The 20,903-nt window shown below is 50.8% G+C and overlaps 1 protein-coding gene across 5 annotated transcripts; it reads right to left on the bottom strand.

Annotated features, from left to right (window-relative positions):
* Positions 1 to 265: 265 nt before the first annotated feature.
* On the bottom strand, positions 266 to 20,788 carry Dpep1 (dipeptidase 1). Of its 5 annotated transcripts, none has more exons than XM_076916012.1 (11): positions 20,700 to 20,788; positions 6,555 to 6,707; positions 2,570 to 2,702; positions 2,236 to 2,368; positions 1,974 to 2,124; positions 1,729 to 1,798; positions 1,295 to 1,471; positions 1,127 to 1,211; positions 976 to 1,051; positions 681 to 816; positions 266 to 600 (listed from the first exon to the last, which is right to left on the bottom strand). In XM_076916012.1, exons 2-11 carry the CDS (start codon positions 6,656 to 6,658, stop codon positions 433 to 435), a joined length of 1,233 nt encoding a protein of 410 aa, XP_076772127.1. In that variant the 5' UTR covers positions 6,659 to 6,707; positions 20,700 to 20,788; the 3' UTR covers positions 266 to 432. The 5 variants fall into 5 exon arrangements, with proteins under 5 accessions (XP_076772127.1, XP_076772126.1, XP_034378048.1 ...); XM_076916011.1 differs by having other exon boundaries at positions 6,555 to 6,758; positions 20,700 to 20,777; XM_034522157.2 differs by lacking the exon at positions 20,700 to 20,788 and adding an exon at positions 13,297 to 13,682 and having other exon boundaries at positions 6,555 to 6,758.
* Between the last annotated feature and the right edge of the window lie 115 nt (positions 20,789 to 20,903).

Here is a 20,903-nt window from a genome sequence, read left to right as displayed (position 1 = left end):
GTGTTTGTTTTGGGGGGATCATGTGTATGTGTTACATGCACAGTGAGGGCAGGGGGAAGTAGCCACTGAAACATGGACCATGATTTTTCAAACTAGCCAGTGCTCACGTGAGACCCTTTGCTGACCTCTGGGTTCCTTCTAGTCCTCCCCTCCAAGAACTCAGGTGTTCATCATGTCCTGTTCACACAGGGCGGTGCCCAGCATCTGCTCTCCAGATGCTCAGAAGAACCTCCCAGGGCTCAGATACAGCATAGCTACTCAGCACTTAAAGGCTCATTGCGTTTATTGCATGCCTGTGCCTTGAGCTGTCCCCAGGTAAGCCCACTGCTTATTCAAGAAAGGGTGTGGTTTGCATAGACAACAGGAACTCTGGGCTTGTCCAGTCTTCCCTGAGCTCTGTGAGCACTGGAGGAGGTTCTGGTCCTTCGGATGTCACAGAAGACGCAGACTGAAGAGCAGGGAAGCCAGAGAGGCCACCAGGGCCCCTGTCTGCAAGTGGATGCTGGGGGCCTGTGAGTAGCCATAGTGAGTCCTGCAGGCGCCATCCAGCTCATTCAAGGAGATAGGGACTTCCTCAGGAGCTTGCATGTTATTGCTTACCTGGAGACAGACCCGAGTTAGACAGACTGCGCTGTGGGTGGGGGAAGGACAGGAAACCCAAATGGCCACTCTCTCCTCACCAGTTCCACTTCAGAGAAGACCCGAAGCAGGTTTTCAGCTAGCACACCTCTGACCTCAGTCTCTGTCCAGTTCCTCCTGAGAAGCTCCGCTATCAGGTCTGGGTACTTAGAAACGTCTTCCAGTCCCACAGGAAGCCTACGCCAAGACCAAGAGAACCAGGCTTTGCAGACAGGCCAGTTTCCAGGTGCATGAAGACCCAACGAGCAGCCTTGTAGCAAAATGTCCTGCACTGCTCTCATGACACACTTTCCCTCCCCTGTCCCATCAGGACATAGAACAAGATGTCACTCTTACTTGGTAACACCATCATAATCTCCTCCAAGGCCCACAGCCCCAGGGCCTGCCACGTTCTTGATGTAGTCCAGGTGGTCTGTAGGGAATAGCAGGTGTGAGGCCTAAGCAAGGCCATCCCTCACTTGGCCACTGTGTGGTCCTACCCACTTACCAGCCACTTGGGACAAGGTGGCGCTGCTTGAGCAGGAGACAAACTCACTGTAGAAGTTCACCATCACCAGACTGCTTGTGTTCTTCTGCTCAGAGGGGGGTTGAGGGTGAAAGTTAGAGAGGACCCCCCAGGAGGCAGGGGGGTCCCCTTCACACCTCAATTCCTTACCACCAGCTGCAGCACGTCATCGGGGACATTCCGCCTGCTTTGACACAGGCTGAAGGCAGACGAGTGGCTGAAGATGACTGGTGCCTTGGATAGCTGCAAAGCAGCCTTCATGGTGGCCACGGACACGTGGGACAAGTCAATCATGACACCCAGGCGGTTCATCTCATTCAGCACACGCTGGGGGCAGGGATATGATTGGGTACATGTCTCAGACATTCTGAATTTGAGGCATGGGGAAGGCAGCACTAGCATTAAGCCTTTAGTGGCTGGAAGTTGTGGGGTACCCAGGATTCATCATTCTGAATGCTCAGGGGTTCCAGCAGATGGTACCCTGGAAACAAGCATTGTTAGCTCCATGCAACTGAGGACACCAAAGACCATTGAGGCGTGACACTCTGCCCCATCCCTTGGGGACTGTAACCCTTTCCCCTCACCTTCCCAAAGGATGACAGTCCTTGGCTCTCAGCCTCGTCATCTCCTTTGTCCACTAACCAGTTGTCGGCCCTGAAGAAAGATACACATGTGTCTAGGGGACAGGGCATTAGCCTCAGCCCACCCTCACCTGCCCAGATAATGGGGCCTGGTCTGGAGCTCAGGAGAGTCCAGGGTTCTGGGCATAACAGAGGTCATTGGTTTCCTTTTCTGATCATATCACAAGGTTTTCACGGGGACTCCTTACCAGGGCGTGTTGCAATTGTGGGTTAGGGTCAGGTACCGCATGCCCAGATGGTAGAGTGTCCGCAGGACACCGAGGCTGCTGTCGATTAAGTGGCCACCCTCCACGCCAATCAGACTGGCCACTCTCCCCTTCTGGAAAGCGTCCAGGATATCTACAGAAAACAGAGAAGAGGGTTGACACTAGCCCTTCAGGCCCCAAAGTCCCACCCTCTACTAAAGACCAGGTTTGGCAAGAGGACATCAGGGCCTCGGTGGGACACTACCTGAACTATTGGTGACACACGTGAAGGTCTCAGGATATAGTTGGCACATCCGGTGTATGACATCGATCTGTTCCAGTATTCTTCTCACTGCGTCTTTGTTTTGGGTATCGCAAGGCATGTATGCGGACCAGAACTGGGGGTCGAGGGGAAGAGCTGACAGCCCAGACTGATATTTGAGCCTACCCCAGTGTGCACATGGGTTTGCTCTCCTGCCCTCCTGGAATCCCTGGAGTCCATGAGGCGTGCTTCTCTAAGGCACGCCAAAACTAACCAGTCCCCACAGGGAATATAGGGGGATCCCAGTACAGAGCAAAGGGGAGACTAGAAGATGTACCTGGCCTCCCACAAAGCCAGCCTTCAGCTTGGGGATGTTGGTGTGTGTTTTGTCGAGCGTGTTCAGGTTGGCCTCTGAAGCCAGCAGCTGGTTGTTGAACAAAGTCAGCAGTTGCCAAGGCAAGTCGTTGTGCCTGGGGGGAAGCGAGGAGGGGTCTAAGGTGGTTTAGGAAGTCGGCTTGGGCCTGTAGGCTTCTCAACCACCGGGCTTGCAGGCTTCCCTGCTCCAGTTCAGACTTCCACAGCTCAAGACTAACATGAGTCCGCCTCAGAGGTGGACTACCTCTAACTTGGACACACCTGGGTACAGGGGAAATTCCTAATTGCACCCCAGGCCAAGTGACCATGAGCTGAACATGGCTAGGTATGCCTGCCTTCTTACGCCCCACCCCACCGCCAGGCAGCAGGAAAGGGCAGGTCCCTGCTCTGTTGCAAAACCTCCTGAGACGGGAAATTATTTCATATAGGAATGTGACATTTTCTTTTTTTAAATTTTATTTATATATTTTATGTATATGAGTACACTGTCTTCAGACACACCAGAAGAGGGCATCAGATGCCATTACAGATGGTTGGGAGCCACCATGTGGTTGCTGGGAATTGAACTCTGGACCTCTGGAAGAGCAGTCAGTGCTCTTAACCACTGAGCCATCTCTCCAGCCCAGAATATGATATTTCCAATTCAAAGACAAAGTTTGCCCCTTGAGGGGAAAGCCATGGCCTGTAGAGAGTAGCTTGGCTCCCTCCCTTCTGAAGACTCAGACTCTGTCTCTACTCCTATGGCAAACCCAGGCTCACCTCTGGCCAGTTCGCCTCTCACTCCAAAGAGCTTTCTTTGATCCTCTGAGTTCTGAGAAGTCCCAAGAGAGCCAGGAGAGTGCCAGGAGCTGGCCCCTGATCTCTCTCTCTCTCTCTCTCTCTCTCTCTCTCTCTCTCTCTCTCTCTCTCTCTCTCCCTATTCTGCTACAGAGCGTGACTTGTCACTGTGTCACTGGACTCCAGTAGACGCGCCAGGAGCAGCCAGGGTAGGCTTATTCTAAGACCATATGCTCAGCAGAACTCTTGTCACGGATCTTCACTCTGCTGATTTGCAGCACAGGACTCTAAGGAGTCGCCCACAACACACTGCCAGTCTCGTGGCTGCAGTTGTGTTAAGCTGGGGCCTTTGTCCCCATTGTCCACTTTCCATCTCTAACCCCAGTGCCCTTTTGCTACACCTGGGTTTCCTCATCTATGACACGGGGTATCTTCCCCAGAGAGTGTATTAGTAAGTAAATAAGTTACTGTTACTGTAGTCATCTGGATCTGTCCACCCAAATGCTTCATTGGGTAATTTTATACCTGTGCGAGCTTCTACAAAAACAGGACAGCTATGTGTCACTAAGTGTAATGGTTTGTATATGCTTGGCCCAGAGAATGGCACTATTAGAAGGTGTGGCCCTGTTGGAGTAGGTGTGTCACTGTGGGTATGGGCTATAAGACCCTCATCCTAGCTGTCTGGAAGTCAGTATTCTGCTAGCAGCCTTCAGATGAGGATGCAGAACCCTCAGCTCCTCCTGCACCATGCCTGCCTGGATGCTGCCCTGCTCCCACCTTGACGATAATGAACTGAACTTCTGAACCTGTAAGCCAGCCCCAACTATATGTTGTCCTTTATAAGAGTTGCCTTGGTCATGGTGTCTGCTCACAGCAGTAAACCCTAACTATGACAGTGGGCAATGTCATAGAGCCCCACTGAGGCACGCAGCCTCTTTCTCAAATGTCATTATGAAACACATAGGTTATTTGTTTGTTTTTGAGAGTTGGCTTCTTTTGAGACGGGGTCTTTCTATGCAGGGTCTAGATGGTATAAAACTCTCCATGTAGCCCAAACTGGCCTCAAATTTGCTGTGATCAGCCAGCCTCTGACTTCCACGTGCTGAGATTACAGGCTCATGTCACTTTGCTCAGCCTGTTTTTGTGTTTTTTTTTTTTTTTTTAGAATTATTCATTTAATTTTATGTGTGTGTCTTACTTTTTGCCTACATGTGTGTATGTGTGTGTGTATATGTGTGTGTGTGTGTGTACCACATGTATGCCTTGTGTCCACAGAGATAAGAAGATAGCACTGGATCCCCTGGAACTGAATCTATAGATGGCTGTAAGCTACTATGTGGATATTAAGAACTGAACCCCAAATTTGGTGGTGGTGGTGAACACCTTTAATCCCAGCACTCGGGAAGCAGAGGCAGGTGGATCTCTGTGAGTCTGAAGTCTGAGTGAGTTCCAGAACAGCCAGGGATACAATGAGAAATCTTATCTTAAAAAAACAAAACAAAAAAAAGAAGCAGACCTGGTCTTCTATAAGAGTAACAACTACCGTTAACCCCTGGTTTGTGTTTGTGATTTTTTGTTATTTTGAGACATGATCTCACTATGTGGCTCTGGCTATTTTGGAACTTACTATGTAGACCAGGCTGGCCTCAAACTCACAGAGATCCTCCTGCCTCTGCTTCTCAAGTGCTAGGATAAAAGACATGTGCCACTGTGCCTGGAATTGCTTGTATTTTTTAAAACAGGGCCTTTCTATTATCCTAGATGGAGTCATTATGAGACCCAGGCTGGTCTCAAGACTTCAGTGACCCTTTACCCTCAGCCTCCCAAGTGCTGGGGTTACAGATGGAAGCAAGGACACCCAGCATCACGTGATGATTGACTCGGGTCTGTTATATCCACGTTCTAGGTCACCTGACACCTATCATCTCTCCTCCACCCTGACCCCCATTCACTCCCAGTAATGGCTATTCCAAAGCCAGTCAGCTCAGGAAGCTCCTCTGGAAACCTCAGGAAATATACCCCTCCCTGAGGCTGATGCTCAACAGATCGCTCAGCAAAGGGATACAAGATTCAGACTCTGGCAATGTGAACATCACTCTCAGGAGAAGGCCAGGGGACGGGCTGAACTGATTGTCCTCCCTCTCTGGCCCCACCCACTCTAGCACCTGGCAGAGATTTCTCACGACACACTTACTGAATGAATAGATGAATAGGTTTGGGCTGGCCCAGGCAGCCTTGCCAGCTCTCTGTGGCAGGGCTAGGCAGCTTCCCGGAAAAGGACTTTACTCCTTTGCCTGAGGACACTCACAGCTATCTAGAAAACCCATCCCATTGTAGGTGCTGGGAAGGGGTAGAACACTTGAAAGGGGCCCTAGGTACCTCAGGAGCCCCCACCATACTTGGAGCCGCTCTGCCTACCTCTTTCCTCATCTCTCTCCATGGGAAGACAAAATGGGATTCCTGTCTCCCGAAGAAGCAAAGCCATCTCTGCCAGGTCAAACTGTGTTTCTAGTCTGTCTGCCTCAGGAATCAAGGGTGCTGGTGGGAGGTCCATTAGAGGCGTTCGTAATGACCCAGTGGGCAAGTGACTGGCCTGCAGGGTAGGCAGAAGTGACAGCCAGCAGCAGAGTGATCATGTTCTGGCCTCTGGGTGGTTAGGAGCTAGAGGTCTTCAAGTATTCTAGTGACTTCAGAGGAATCGGACACTTTGGGATGGACACACCACACTCCCACATGCTCTGTGACCTTCATGAAGAAACAGAGGCACTGGGCCATCTGCTGGGGAGCACGAGATGGAGGAGAGCCAGAAGGATGTTCTAGAGGACCTCCCTGGTGTAAAGCTGGGATCCAGGGAGGGAACTTGGATCCCTCCCTCAGACATATGACTAGAGAGTTGGGAAACCGCAGAATCCCTGACCCCACCCCCTCCAGGCCCAACCAAACGCTGAGCTTCATAAGCCCTGGGATTTGGGTGCCAGGACACTGCCTCCTTTCCTGTCCCTCTTATGTCCCCCTCTTCCTGAAGCTGTGTAGGCCCTAAGACGCTCCTCTGAGAAGCTGAGGCCAGAAGAAGACAAGAACCCTGGCTTAGCACAGGGTGGAGGGAGGCCCACACAGAGAGGTGTGGAAGCTCCTGACCCTTGCAGGCATCTCAGTAGGTAGTCACTCACCCATCAATGACCGGTGTGGTTCTCATGATATCCACTGCCCGGTCCCGGAATGTATCCGAAGCACAGATGGCCAGCAGAGACCAGAACCACCAGATGATCGACATTTCAAGGTCTCCAGGGATCTGCTTCCACAGTTGGCACCTGCGTGCTAGTCTACGCACAGGGAAAAAAATGTCTAAGGGCCAGATGAAGCAGCTGCTGTGCCTGTCAGGAGAAAGGACAGAGGCCTTTGGTCCAGGTAATTAAGACTATGAGTCCTGTTTACAACTCCCAGTGTTCAATGAGTAACTACTCCATTCCCTTTCAGGGTAGGTAGCACAGATGACCCCATACCAGGCGTAGCTGCATTGGCTTCCATAGAAGCTTACAAAGAAACTGGGATTCTAGACCCTGAGACAGGCTCAGAAGGGGTCAGCACAAGGCAGTTTGCTTATCATCTGGCTTGCCCCTGGAGACTTGATATGTTTATGAAGACCTTCCCTTTGGGGTCCAGTTCACTGTAAGTGCCTAAATTCTGACAGGCTAGGATACAGCATGTATTAAGAGTCTTCCTAGTACCTACCCGCCTCCAGGCACCAAGACCTCTCTTTTCTCCTGACCCTGAGAAGGAAGGTCTTAGTCAGCTCCATTTCCTTGGCAGGTGCCTGAGCCCTGAGTCTGACTTTCCCTCCTGCCGAGAGCACTTGATTGTTTCCTGGGGAGACTGGGTCAGGTAGCATCAGCATCAGCATACCTCACCCTTGGAGAAGAACCACACGTATGTCATCTCTGCTCCCACTGTATCTGGCAAAGAAGCCCCAAGAATCCTGAGTCCCAGGAAGGGCCGATATCCTTGTACCTCTGTGGTATCTGGGTCAGGTGACCATACACATTCAGCCCTGTGACCCATTGTTGCAGACTAGAGGACTACAGAGGCCTCCTGTTCCACTCTGTCAGCTGCCACGTTCCCTGTGTTTGCAAAGCAATCTGTGTCTGTGCTTTAAGATCGTTGGGTGGGGGAGAACAGGAAAGAACTTGTCACTTCGGGTAAGATACTGAGGTGCACTGTCACCCAGGCTGGAACAGGAAAGAACTTGTCACTTCAGGGTGAGATACTATCTGAGGTGCACTGTCACCCAGGCTGGAACTGGTAGCTCTCCTGTTGCCTTTGGCCCCCACGCCCCAAGAGATGAGCTGACAGGCATGGCTGCCACACCTCCTAAGAGCTGAGTTTACAGGCATGGCTGCCACGCCCTGCTCCTTTCACTACGGCTTTCAAATCAGTATCCTTCCTCAATCCCTTCATTTTTTTTTTTTTTCCAAGACAGGGTTTCTCTGTGTAGCCCTGGCTGTCCTGGTACTCACTCTGTAGACCAGGCTGGCCTCGAACTCAGAAATCCACCTGCCTCTGCCTCCCAAGTGCTGGGATTAAAGGCGTGCACCACCACTGCCCGGCTCCTCAACCCTTTCAATTAGAAATAACAATTATTTCTTTGTTACTCCTTTGGTAGTGCTTGCTCTCCTTGTTTAGCAGCCTTATGTAATCCTGTGTCCCTCCCAGAATCCTTAGCGCCTAAACCACCCTTCACAGCCTCCCTTTAGGAAAGTGCACTCTGGGTTCATCTGTTCCCTCTTCTTATATTTTCTCTTGTGGTATTTATTTTGCTTGTTTGCAATTTTGCAGTTTTTTTTTTTTTGGACAGGATTTCTCAGTGTAGTCTTAGAACTTTATTTTGTAGACCAGGCTGGCCTTGAACTCAGGGATCTGCCTGCCTCTGCCTCCCAAGTGCTTGGGATTAAAGGTATGCACCACCACTGCCCAGCTTGGCCTTGAACTCTCAGCCTCTTACCCCCGTGACCCAAGTGCTGGGATTGTATAAGTAAGTACACCACCACATCCAGCTTGGATTGTTAAAAATTACTTTTAAAATGTGCCGTCGTCTCTGTGCTGGTTTAAAAGCCCTAAGGGTCTGGGGATTGGTGCTCACTGTCGCAGCCTTTGTCTAGAATGCACCAAGCGAGGGTTCAGTTTCTGCTTCAGATGCAGAAAACACAAAAGCAGAATAGGTGAGCCTGGGAGCTTCCAGTTCGAATTCTGCCTCCTCTCCTGTAGGTAGGTCAACCCGGGATTTTATGATGTTTCACCCACATTTCTCAGCCTCATCTTCTCTGAAACTGAGAAGTCCCTGTGTTACTTTTTTTTTTTGGTAGGAAGTCAACCTTCCTAATGCTATGATCCTTTAAACACAGTTCCTCATGTTGAGGTGACCCCCCCCCCCAACCATAAAATTATTTTCATTGCTACTTCATAACTGTGATTTTGCTACTGTTAACAAATCATAATGGTGATGACCACACCTGATATGCAGGAGATCTGATATGTGACCCCCATGAAAGGGTCATCTGACCCACAAAAGGCTCATGACCCACATGCTGAGAACCACTGAGTCAGAGGAGTCAGAACTGAGCCTTTTGGAGGGGGTTTCATCAAACTAGACATTGTCTTGCTCGTCCTTATAACTTCTGTAATCCTGCACTTGGGAGGCTGAGGCAGGAGAGTGGTACATTTGAGGCTAGCCTAGGCTGCAGAGTAAAACCTTTAAAACCTGTTTGTTCTGAACTTCTGATTGGCATTGGCCCAGGTTCTCCCACTGGGTAGTGTTATCACAGTCTCTTGGTCTTTCAGGCTCCAGATATTGCAGCCTCCCTCCTCCCATGGGCTCTCCTCTGGCTTCTCCTCCTCCTGGATCCCTGGCTGCCAGCTTGGAGCCTACCAGCTTCCACTTATTATCCGTGCTTTAACTATTCCTCCTTTTTGGCTTAGCCTCATACTCAATGAGGACAAGTCTTCACAGCATCCTCTGGCAGTGGGTGTGCAGGGACCACATCTCTGAGCTTTTGCAAGCCTGTATTATATCTATTCAGCTTCCACCCAGTTCAACCATTTGCTGGATGTGCAGTTCTGGGCTGTAAACCATTTTCCCATAAACTTGAAGGCTCCAAAGTCTGTCTCACTTCAGCTGTTGATAGGAACAACGTCGGGTCAGCCGAAATATAAATAATAATAATAAAATCATAATATTTTATTATCCCAGTTCTGCAGACGGCATGTTATTTTTCTTTTCCGGGGAGTGTAGCCTTCTCCTGGTGACCGTTCTGCGATTTCTCAGTGAATGATGTTTGACATTGAGTCCTTTTTGGGGGAGGTTTTTCAAGACAGGGTTTCTCTGTGTAGCCCTGGCTGTCCTGGAACTCACTCTGTAGACCAGGCTGGCCTGGAACTCAGAAATCCGCCTGCCTCTGCCTCCCAAGTGCTGGGATTAAAGGCGTGCGCCACCACTGCCCGGCTCTTTTTTTTTTTTTTTTTTTTTTTTTTTTAAAGGCAGAGAGTCTCATGCATCCTCCAACTTACGGCTGAGTGTAACCTTGAACTTATGATCTTCTGGCCTCCTACTGCCTGGTGTGGGACACACATGGTTATATGTAGGAGGGAGAATAAAGCCCTAGAGCATCGTGTATGCCAGGCAAAGACTCTGCCCATTGAGGTCCATCTCTAGCTCCTCGTTTTATGGACATTTTCATACATACATATGTGATGCTTTGTTCTTGTTTGCCCCCTCTGCCCATCCCAGCCCTCTTCAGTTATCTTGTAGGTGTGTCTACTTGTAGGTGGGTGTGTGCTTGTGTGTGCAGATACACATGTGTAGCAAGTGGACTAGCATATATGTACAAGGCTATGTTGGTTTTGGAATTCGTGGAGTTGGACCCTAGCTTTGTGCACCCTAAGCTAGAGGTCAGCTTTTGTGTTGTTTCTCAGGAGCAGGGTTTGGTAAAATTGGAAGACAGGAGCTCTTTTTGGAACCTGGGGTTTACTGATTTGGCTCGGTTGGTTGGCCAGTGAGTTACGGGGATCTGCCTGCCTCTGCTTCTACCATACAGCTTTTTACATGAGTGTCAGGGCTCAAACTCAGGTACTCATGCCTGAGTGGCAAGTATTTACCTCTGAACTATCATCCCTCATTTTGAGGGGGCCTAAGCTGGCCTTGAACTTACACCTACCTAGGCTCACACCCCCATGCCCTGCCTCGTTTCAGGTGTGTGTGTGCGCATGCGTGAATGCATGCAGGGTGTGTGCGTTTTCTTTTCTCTGTCCCTGGGTGACTTCCTCTCATTGTCTTTATGTTTTATTTCAGAAATTATATATTCAGCTTCCTAAGACTGGCTTCTTGTTCTTCCCTTGGCATTCTGCTCTGCTTTCGAAAGCCACATCCCTCTGCAGCAACACTATTTTCTTTTGTTTCCTTTGGTTTGCTGAATGGACTCCAGCCTCTGTTTTCCTGTTTCTGAACTTTCTACAGCACTGTCGGCATCCCATGACCAGCAATCCCTGTTGTTCCTCTACCTGATGTTTAAGGCTAGAACAGCAGTGAAGTGGGTGGGGCGGGCTGTGTGGGACTCGAACTAGGGCTGACATGGACAAAAGGACCTTGCTCCAACAGCAGGGTTCTCCAAGTGAACCAGAAACACCGTTGAGAAAAGCTGTCCTGGTTCTGGAAGATTTCTGTCTCAGGGATGCCTCTTAGTAGTTTCCTCCTGCCTTGACTAGGTTATAGTTCTCTCCGGCTCCCTCTGTGTCTCTCTCTGCCTATCTTGTTCTCTGGGTCTCTCTGTCTCTCTCAAATCTCATCTTGGGCATTTCCAGAATCCCACTGTCAACCAACACCAACCCCAGCTGTCTGCGACTTCTCTGCTGGGTTAGGGACCCTCCCTACAGTCCCCTTGCAAACACTCTCTGCAGGGCTCCCTTTGGAGTACACTTGACACCATGTGATGTTGACACGGTCCCACTGAAGGCCAGCTAACAGCCTAGGTGCATAGACTCCGGCAGCAGCAGCAGGCCAGAAGAGCCAGGTGAGGTGGCTACATTGAGTCAGCCAGCTATTTTTCTTTTTACATTTTATTTGATCTCTCTCTCTCTCTCTCTCTCTCTCTCTCTCTCTCTCTCTCTCTCTGTGTGTGTGTGTGTGTGTGTGTGTGTGTGTGTGTTTCAGACATTGCTTTCTGCCTCCCTTGCTGATTGCTTCTCAAGAGATCTGGACCCCCAACCCCAAGTATTGCTTTCAAACTAACAGTTGGCCTTGAACCATCTCCCTTTATTCTATGTATAGGATGGTGTTACTCATTAGAAAAATATGCTTACTTGCCAAAAGCAGAAAGAACACAGTAAAAATAAACACATGCTACCTAACCAGTGTTCTTCAGTTCCAGTCAGAGTCAGAGAGAACGCAACGGAGAGCAATCGGTAACCTCCCTAAACATGTGCTACGTCCAGCAGGTGCCTCAGCGGGCCTGGAGTCACCAAGCCCTGATACAGAAGGCCCCGGAATGAATCACTAGCTGGGACTTATCGCAGATCCTCATACCAAACCCCTTCTGATGCAGGACCTTGGGAAGCTGCCTCTTATAACTGGAAACCCATGGGCTAACTTGACCCTGATCCTGCCAACAGCCAGCCATGGGCAGTAGAGACAACTGTAGAGAAGAACGGAGACCCCAGACCAATGATCTCATGTCCTCCATAAGCACAGGTCACAGAGCACGACCAAACACAGGGACATCTGAACACATGGGTGGAGTGGCGTCCCGACACAGTAAAAACATGAACATACGCCACACACATGCTTGTAAATCTACACATTACACACACTCCCTCATAAACACCATCTTCAGTAGACATGTATGAACAGACATATCTGTATGTTACTCTCTGTACAAAGGGATTCATACAGACACAGACCTGCCCATGTTCACACAGAACACCACAGACAGAAACACTTGGGCGTACCCAAACATAGAGTTCCAAATGTGTGGACATGCTTCTGAATACATGTGTGGACTTTTCCATCTGTATTAAGCAGACAGATGCTCAGATGCCTAGACAACTATAGACAGCTACACATGTGCCTACATAAGCCTACCATCTGTCAGGCCATACACACTGCATATGGCCCCTGCCACACTTACGTGTGGCCCAAGGGTGGATGCGCCCAGCCACTCGGGTACCACTCAGTTCTCTGCTCTCTTGGGGGCCTACAATGCTGCCTTCAGTTTCATATGGATACTTGTGGGTTCTCTAACCTAGAGGCTTCAAATAAGTTTCCGGTGAGGCTGCATGTGGAATGGTAACCTGCATATCATCTATCCCTATGTCATTTCCCCGGGGATGTCACTGGGTCATAGGTGGCTCAGCAGACCAGCCCGTCTCCCAGCTGTATACCAGGCTGACATCTGCACAGAGGTTCCCCCAGACTGCTGGACTTTCAGGACCAACAGACAAGCCCCCACCCTGACTCCTGTCCCCAAAGCCTAGCTCCTCAGGGGCCATGTCATATGACGTCACAGGCCACTGCCATATAGCTCCTAGTTTTCTGTCCCATGGGGTTGTCTTTGGCATTTATCACCCCAGCTTTGTGTGCCCTGGCTGCATTTAAAAAGGGTCCAGCTTTCCCCTCCCCCACACACATCAGGGCATCCTGAGGTAACACTTTTGTTCCTCCGTGTTTACCGTCTGAACGCTCTCACCTTGCAGAGCCTCCCGCTTCAAGGTGTTTCGAGACGTCACTCTCCACACGTTGACGCTGCTCACGGTCTATCTGTAAGTTTCCCCTGCTCGCAGGATGTTTTCCACCCAGAAATGGAAAGGGCTTTCTGTCCCTCGTTATCGCCTCCACCCACTGATATTACCCAGAACCCCAACACTCACCACGAGCACACAGAGGTCAGGGGTACGAATGTGGCTTCAGTCCTGTGGTTGAAACCTGGAGACACAGACAGCCTGCTCCTGAGTCCTCCAGCTTTGAGGGGCCACCTCTTTAAAAGGGAAACTCCCCGGGGCTCCAGAGTGTGCCAAGGAGAGCAGACTGGGTTAATGCGTCACACATGTCAGCTGTTGCTGGTCTCCGAACAGCACGCAAGCCCTCAGTAACGCAGAGCATCCGGTGGGGTCTGGGTCTCTGGGTCAAAAGTCTGGAGAATGATAGGCCTTTGGGGCCACAGCCAGTAACCTGAGCTCTCCACTTCAGAGGTCATGGCATAGGGGCATTGCATTAACTGAGTTATACTCCAGGGTAACTGAGCTAGGAAGGCAGAAGAGGAGTCTGGGCTGTGGTCTCAAAGTATGTACTCGCTCTTGGGTTTGTTCTGCTGGGCTCGATGTCCTGAGGTGGCCTTGGGATTTGGAGCCACATATTTTCTTCCATCTTCTGACCCCCCCCCATGACTCCCCTCATTGCTGAAGTAAAAATGACCTGTGCTTCCCAGTTGAGACAGCCAGTCCCCCAACCTAGGAATGAACCAGCGCTGTTAGGCCCGTCCCCTGGGAGCCCTTGGAAAATGAGGAGGGTTGATTTCTCTCCATCCTCACCATAAGGAGAAACAACAGCAACCTCAGACTGGAATGTTCTCTGGCAGAACTACAGGCCTTTCGAAATTGTGGGAGGGTCTGGTGCCTCTGTGAGCTGGAGGCAGGGCTTCTCTCTCTGTGGCTTTAAGATTCTGTGGAAGCAGAGAGCAGGGCATCCCCGGCGGTAAGACAGAAGGAAAGGCCAGGTCAGTCGCCAGGGAGGGGCATGATAGGAGCACACGGGGGCCTCTGCCCCTGGTCTGGCCCACCCCCTGGTCTGGCTGTGTAATTGCATGTGGCTTGCTTCCTCCCAGAGCTCCAGTCATCCTGTGTATGAATGAGGACAACCTATTTATCCAGTGATGCCATAAGACATTCAGACCACAGGTTTCAGGAGGGGACAGAAACAGTGGAAGAGCCTGAGGGCCAGATTGGGGGGTCTTTCTCCTCATAGGTGAGGGAGTGGGACACAGACAGACAGGGACAAACTATACCCTATTCTCCCCCTGGAGCCAATTAACCACTCAGTGCAGGCTGCCCCCCAAAGACCAACAGGAGATCATACACTTATGGGCCCAGGGGTGGACCAGGACTAGGGAGAAGAGGCTAGCAAGAGCCAGTGTCCTGGAGCAGGTTTCTGGATAAGGGCCCAGCAGATGGGTATTTCACACATTTGCATAGCTTTGGGGTCCCTGCTAACTCTGGATACACCCAGGGTCCCCAGATGACTCCCAAGTCCTTAGTTCCTTTAGGAGGTGTCAGGTGAAATCTCCAAGTACCCTGGTTCTGCCTTGAGAGTCAGTCTCCTTACACAGTGAGATGCTGGAAAGATACAGGATACAGGGCACTTGGCCTGTTACTCCTGGAACCCTGGGAAAGCTCACTAATCCTTCTGAAAGTCCCTGGAGAGAAAATATCTTAGCAAGTTGATAAACCGGGAGCACCTCATAAACGGCTCTTAGCAAATGATACCAGGACAAGTTCTAAGGAATGAGGCTGCAGAAGGCTTCTTGATGGGGCTTCTGGGGGAAGGCCCACAAGGCCTGTTGAGTAGAGACAGCAGCGCTCAAGGTCAGAAGCACCGGGATGAGTCCCATTGACATCCCAGGAAGCCCAGAGATGCCCTAAAGTCCCGCCATCACCCTGAGAGTCTTGGTTTTATAGTTGATATGTTTTTTAAAAAGATTTATTTAGTTAGTTTACGTATACGGGTGCACTGTCGCTGTCTTCAGACACACTCAAAGACGGCATCAGATCCCATTACAGATGCTTGTGAGCCACCATGTGGTTGCTGGAATTGAACTCAGGACCTCTGGAAGAGCAGTCAGCACTCTTAACCACTGAGCCATCTCTCCAGCCCTGTCTTTGATGTGCTTTATGAGCAAGTCTGATACACACATATTATAAAGCCCCGAGCTTGAGGGGACTGCCTGGGTGCAGGCGTGGCCTCCTGGTCTGTCTTCAGCACTGTAGACAATGCAGCTTCCTACTGTCCACCAGCCAGCCTGAAGCCTCTAAGGTGAGGCAATGCCTCTGTCTCTAGAGGTGTGCGTGCAGGGTAAGAGTTCATGCTAACTGAGCGACTGGCATATGCTGGGGGAGCCTAGCAGTATGTGGCATGTGAGACAGACTCCCCACACTCCCATGTGCTTGGAAACTGATGCAAGGAAGAGAGCTAGGCTCTGTCCTTGAGATGGCCCTTCTTCCTTCTGATTCCCACCAACTAGGCTCCGTGTCCTTAGGCTTAGCTTTCTTGCTACTTCCCAGGCTAGTTCCTGGGAGTCCCTATGTGAAACTTGCCCCCTGTTCCTTTTCTACACCCCCTCCCCCCCATCATGGCTCTTGTGTGTAATACTAGACAGTTGCCCCTAACACTAGCTAAGCAGAGGCCTCCTCCAGACCATCTCCAATGCCCTTCTACCCACTTCTCAGCTCTTCACTCTAGCAGGGTAGACAATGGCCAGCGCTTACCCTTGGGGTCCCAGGATTTTTGCCCTCTGAGCACAGATCTTGCCCTCCCTTCTTGGAGACACTTCAGTCCTTTGGTTCCTCCACTCTGTGTGCTATGCTTCCTTGGTAAAACCGTCACTGTCCCACCAGTTTTCAGTCTTAAGGGTCTCCTCAGGGGTCCCTGGGCTCCAGGCTCGTGAATGGTTCCACAGTCAGCGGCTCAGCATCTGTTCCTTCTTGCAGGACCTGACGCTCAGAGTCTACACAGTATGTACACGGAATCAGAAGTATGTGGGATTCCCTGGGGAACCGCGCAACCAGCTCTGCTAAGCCTGCCTTTCTCACAGAGGCAGTGTAGTTCCTCAGAGTTAGCCTAGTGTCTCCACTGCCTGGCTCTGTAATAAATTCCAGGCAAGCTCTGCCATATCCCTTCCTTGAGACTGAGTCTCAGGACCTACCTCCCTTTTTTGCTGCTGCCCCTGACAGATGGGCTGATCCTCCCTGGCTGTCTGGAGGACTTTGCCTGTATGGGAGCCCATCTCTGCTCCTATGACTTCCCCATTCTCCAGAGCTAGACCCTGCTCTCAGGCCCAGCTGCTTCTTGAACATCCATGGCTGAAGCTTCAGAGCATTTTCAGCTCAATACACTTCCCCACCTTGTCTCATCTCATCATGGTCTCCCTCTTCCTGCAAGCTCTAGCCCCTCCGAGATCTCTAAAATGTCTCCTAACCACGAGATGGTTGTTTTGTTTCAAGACAGGGTTTGTCTGTGTAGCCCTGGCTGTCCTGGAACTCACTGTGTAGACCAGGCTGGCCTTGAAATCAAAGAGCTCTGCCTGCCTCTGCCTCCTGAATGCTGGGACTAAATGTGTGTGCCACCATTGTCCAGTGAGATGGTTAATGCTATGTCAGAATGACTGGCCTCCAAGATTCCAGGCAGTAGGTCTCTTGTTCTTAGTATCTGAAGGTGTTTCTAGATGAAACTTGAAATCACTAATCTAGCCTCCTGAAGTGAATATCTCTGAGGTCGGTAGGTCTCATGGCCACCATTGGGGCCTGAATGGAACATGGGGCTCCCAAGTGTGAGCACACTCCTCCACCTGCTGCCTGAGGAGGACTGTGATCATCTAACTTTATCATCAGCTGGAGCTTATACCCCAGCATTCCTGGACCCCCTGTGTGGTAGTTTGTATATGCTTAGCCCTGGGAGAGGCACTATTGGGAGGTGTGGCCCTGTTGGAGTCGTTATGTCCTTGTTGGAGTAGGTGTGGCCCTGTTAGAGTGAGTGTGGCCCTGTTGGAGTAGATGTGCCCTTGGAGTAGGTGTGTCACTGTGGGTGTGGGCTTTAAGACCCTCATCCTAGCTGCCTGGAAGCCAGTATTCTGCTAGCAGCCTTCAGATGAAGATGTAGAACTCTCAGCTCCTCCTGCACCATGCCTGCCTGGATGCTGCCCTGTTCCTGCCTTGATGATAATGGACTGAACCTCTGAACCTGTAAGCCAGCTCCAATTACATGTTGTCCTTTATAAGAGAGTTGCCTTGGTCATGGTGTCTGCTCACAGCAGTAAAACCCTCACTGAGACCCCCTGCTTGCTGGTTGTGGAACCAAGCCTTAGTCTCTACATACTACCCAACAGCCCTGCTGGTTCTGCTTCTCTGAGGACCCTGTCTCATACGTCCATCCTTCAGTAAACCCTGCCAGAGGACCCCACTGTGATATCTCTCATCCCCTATGTGCCCCACTGAGCCTCTCTCTGTGCTCTCAATACAGTGGGTACAAGACAGGGTTTCTCTGTGTAGCCCTGGCTGTCCTGAAACTCACTCTGTAGAGCAAGCTGGCCTTGAACTCAGAGATCCACTTGCCTCTGCCTCCCCAGTACTGGGATTAAAGGCATGTGCCACCACCTGCCTGGCTGGTACAACATCTTTTAGCTTGGTTTAAGGACCTGTCAGAGCCCTCAGAGGTCCCATCCCCACAGAAAAGACCCTTAGGAGAGTTTCCATGACATATGACCCCAGCTTTGACCTCATCCCTCTTTGCTCCACCCGTGTGACTCCCCAGGTATGCTTAAGGCCACGGGGCATTTGCATCAACCTGAATGTTCTGTTCAGAAGCCACTCCAGGCCTCCCTTGGCCAGCCTGTCTCAGCGCAGTCTCATGCTGCCTTGGCCTCCCCAGCATCTGGTAGGCCCGGATTGCTCAGGTCTGGCTTACTGCTTGTTCCTCCCTTTAGGGAGCAGTCTGTGACCTCGGAGGTCTGATTTGTTCATTCTGGCGGGTTCCAGCTAAGAGTGAATTATGAAGGGTCAAAGAGTGAAGCGCAGACTCAACCCTTCCGAAGCCTGCTCAGCCACCCTGGCTCCAGGGCTGCCTCTACGCTCAACCTCCATCTCTGCCTAGGGTCCACAGCCATGCCCAGAGTTCCAGTTGGTTTTGAGGGGAAAAGAGTGATTTGCCCCCAGGATGGCCTATCTGCTAGTCCTAGTGGCTATTTCTGACCATACTTTCACCTTCTTTTTTTTTAAAGTATTTTTTATTTATGTATGTTTTTAATGTATGAGGTCTACCTGCATGTACACCTACATGCCTGAAGAGGGCATCAGACTGACCCTTTCTAGATGGTTGTGAGCCACCATGTGGTTGCTAGGAATTTGAACTCAGAACCTCTGGAAGAACAACCAGTGCTGGTAACCACTGAGCCATCTCTCCAGCCCCACTTTGAGTTTCTAGACCAAGTTCAAGTGAGGACATCCTGGTGCTTCCCACTGCTATGAAGTGGGGCATGTAAGCATATACCACGTCTGTTGGGGAGTTTGAAGGCCTGCACACCTTGTCAGGACTTGCCCTGGGTAAGTCCTACTGATTACTCTGAGACTGATTGTTAAAAAACCATACTGGTGAAGTTGGCCCTGAGCTTTCTCCCTGGGTGGGGCGGGTCCAGCCTAGCTAGTGATATCTCTGTGGTTTATCAGCATATCTCTTGATAAATCTTGATCTTGACCTCTTCAGAAGCTTTCCACACTCCATGCCAGAAAGCAAAGTCAGGGTCAGGGCAGACAGCAGAATGGAGGAGGGGCTCCTGTGTGGCCTGTAAGATCCCAGACTGAAATAGGGAGAAGGGAACTCCAGGTTTTAAGAGACCAGCATTCTGTGGCTCCTCAGGTTTTAGCATCCTGTCTGAGAGCCTAAGGCTGGTTGTGGTAGTTTGAATAAGCTTGGCCCAAGGACTGGCGCTATTAGGAGGTGTGGCCTTGTTGGCTGAAGTCTGTCACTGTGGGGTGAGCTTTGAGAGCCTCCTCCTAGCTGCCTGGAGACAGTCTGTTCCTGGCTTCCTTTAGATGAAGATGTAGACATTTCAGCTCCTCCCGCTCCATGCCTGCCAAATTCCCGCCTTGATGATCATGGAGTGAACCTCTGAACCAGTAAGCCAGCTCCAATTAAATGTTGTTCTTTGTAAGAGTTGCTTTGGTCATGGTGTCTGTTCACAGCAGTAAAACCCTCACTAAGACACCGGTGAACACTCAGGACTAACGCCAGGCACTCAGATTAGCCTCAGGAAAGTGCCCTGCGAACCGGCTTATTGTCAGCCTTGAACTCCAGACAAGGAGACAGGTCCAGCCACACAGCTGGAGTTCCCGCACCTATGCCTGTCAGTCAGCACAAACATCCATCAGGCAGCCTAAGCTGCCGCCCTCTGGCCTGATCAGGGTCTTGGGGGACAATGACATTTCAGTCACTCAGGAAAGCTGTTCCTAATTGCTCATGGTGGGCTCCGTTTACAGACTCTGAGGACCTGGCACCCTCTCTCCAAGGCTCCAATTCTTAACTCACATCCTTTCTCCCTGGGAGCAAGTCCTGCTGTTACCCCTCTTGCCTGACTCTGGAAACCAAGGAATGAAAGTACAGAGCCATAGGAGCAGAGCCACGATTCATAGTCTGGCATAGCGTCAAATGTAGAGCCTAGCTTCAAATGTAGAGATCCACCTGCCTCTGCTGGGATTAAAACCGACCTTAAACCAGCTACATCTGAAGAAGACAGGTACTTGATCGTGACCAGGCAGACGTACCCAGAGACCCAGTGTAGACAGGAACCAGCCCAGATGACTGCAAGCATCAGGCCCTAAGCGTTAGGCTTAGAACACCAAAAGAAGACCGACTCATCAGAGGACACGCCTTTACACTTCACACAAAGACCATTCCCTGAATGTGTCGGAGGCTGTTTTGTGTCATTGCTGTTTCAGGTCTACTTGGCCAGGAGAGAACATTCCGAGCTCAGAGAGAACAGACATGGCCCCTGTTGCACCGCCATTAAAGCTAATAGTGTTTTCATTTCTTCCTCTCAAACACCCCTACCTCCAACACACATCTCCTCATGCAGAAACTGAAGTGGTGGGATGAGGGCCTGCCTGCAGGTGGGTAAGAGGAGAGATAAACATACAGAACATTCCAGAACAGGAGTGAGAATTGCGCCGGGCCCTCACCCTGTTTCCAGGAAAGCTTTGGGAACAAAAGGACAAGTTAGGAAGACTAAAGGAAAGCAAAGAAGGGACAGGAAGAGGCAAAGAGGACGTCAGGGGAAGGACCTGGAGCCGAAGGCAGAGTCTAAGGTTTGCTGAAGTAAAGACAACCAGACCACAACAGGCCATCACTGAGACAGCTCTTCCACCCCTAGAACCACTGGATAGCCCTTCTCCGAACATCTGTTTCTAGGCTCCAATGGTGCCCTGCAGATAGGGGCAATCTTCCTTCCAGACAATACTTCTCTAGTGCCCTCTGAGTCCCCACCGGTCCTTTGACCTCCCAGCCCACTCACCCCAGCAATATACAGGTTTGTCCCAGGAAGGTCCTCCTAGTCTCTGCAGCTCCCCAGGCCTCAGATGCCGGCTCCTCCCTGCCACCTGCCTTTCCTCCCAGACCTCTCCTAACCCCACTTCCGCCCTGTGTTCTTTTATTGAGGAGGAGGGGTCAGAGAAGTCATGAGGGCCAGGGAGAAAGAAGAGGTGGCAGGCAGGAGGGA

This window comes from Arvicanthis niloticus, chromosome 18, assembly GCF_011762505.2.
Source record: "Arvicanthis niloticus isolate mArvNil1 chromosome 18, mArvNil1.pat.X, whole genome shotgun sequence".
Lineage (NCBI taxonomy): Eukaryota > Metazoa > Chordata > Mammalia > Rodentia > Muridae > Arvicanthis > Arvicanthis niloticus.
The sequence above is the reverse complement of the archived record's forward strand: the minus strand, read 5'-3'. Positions and strand labels throughout refer to the sequence as shown.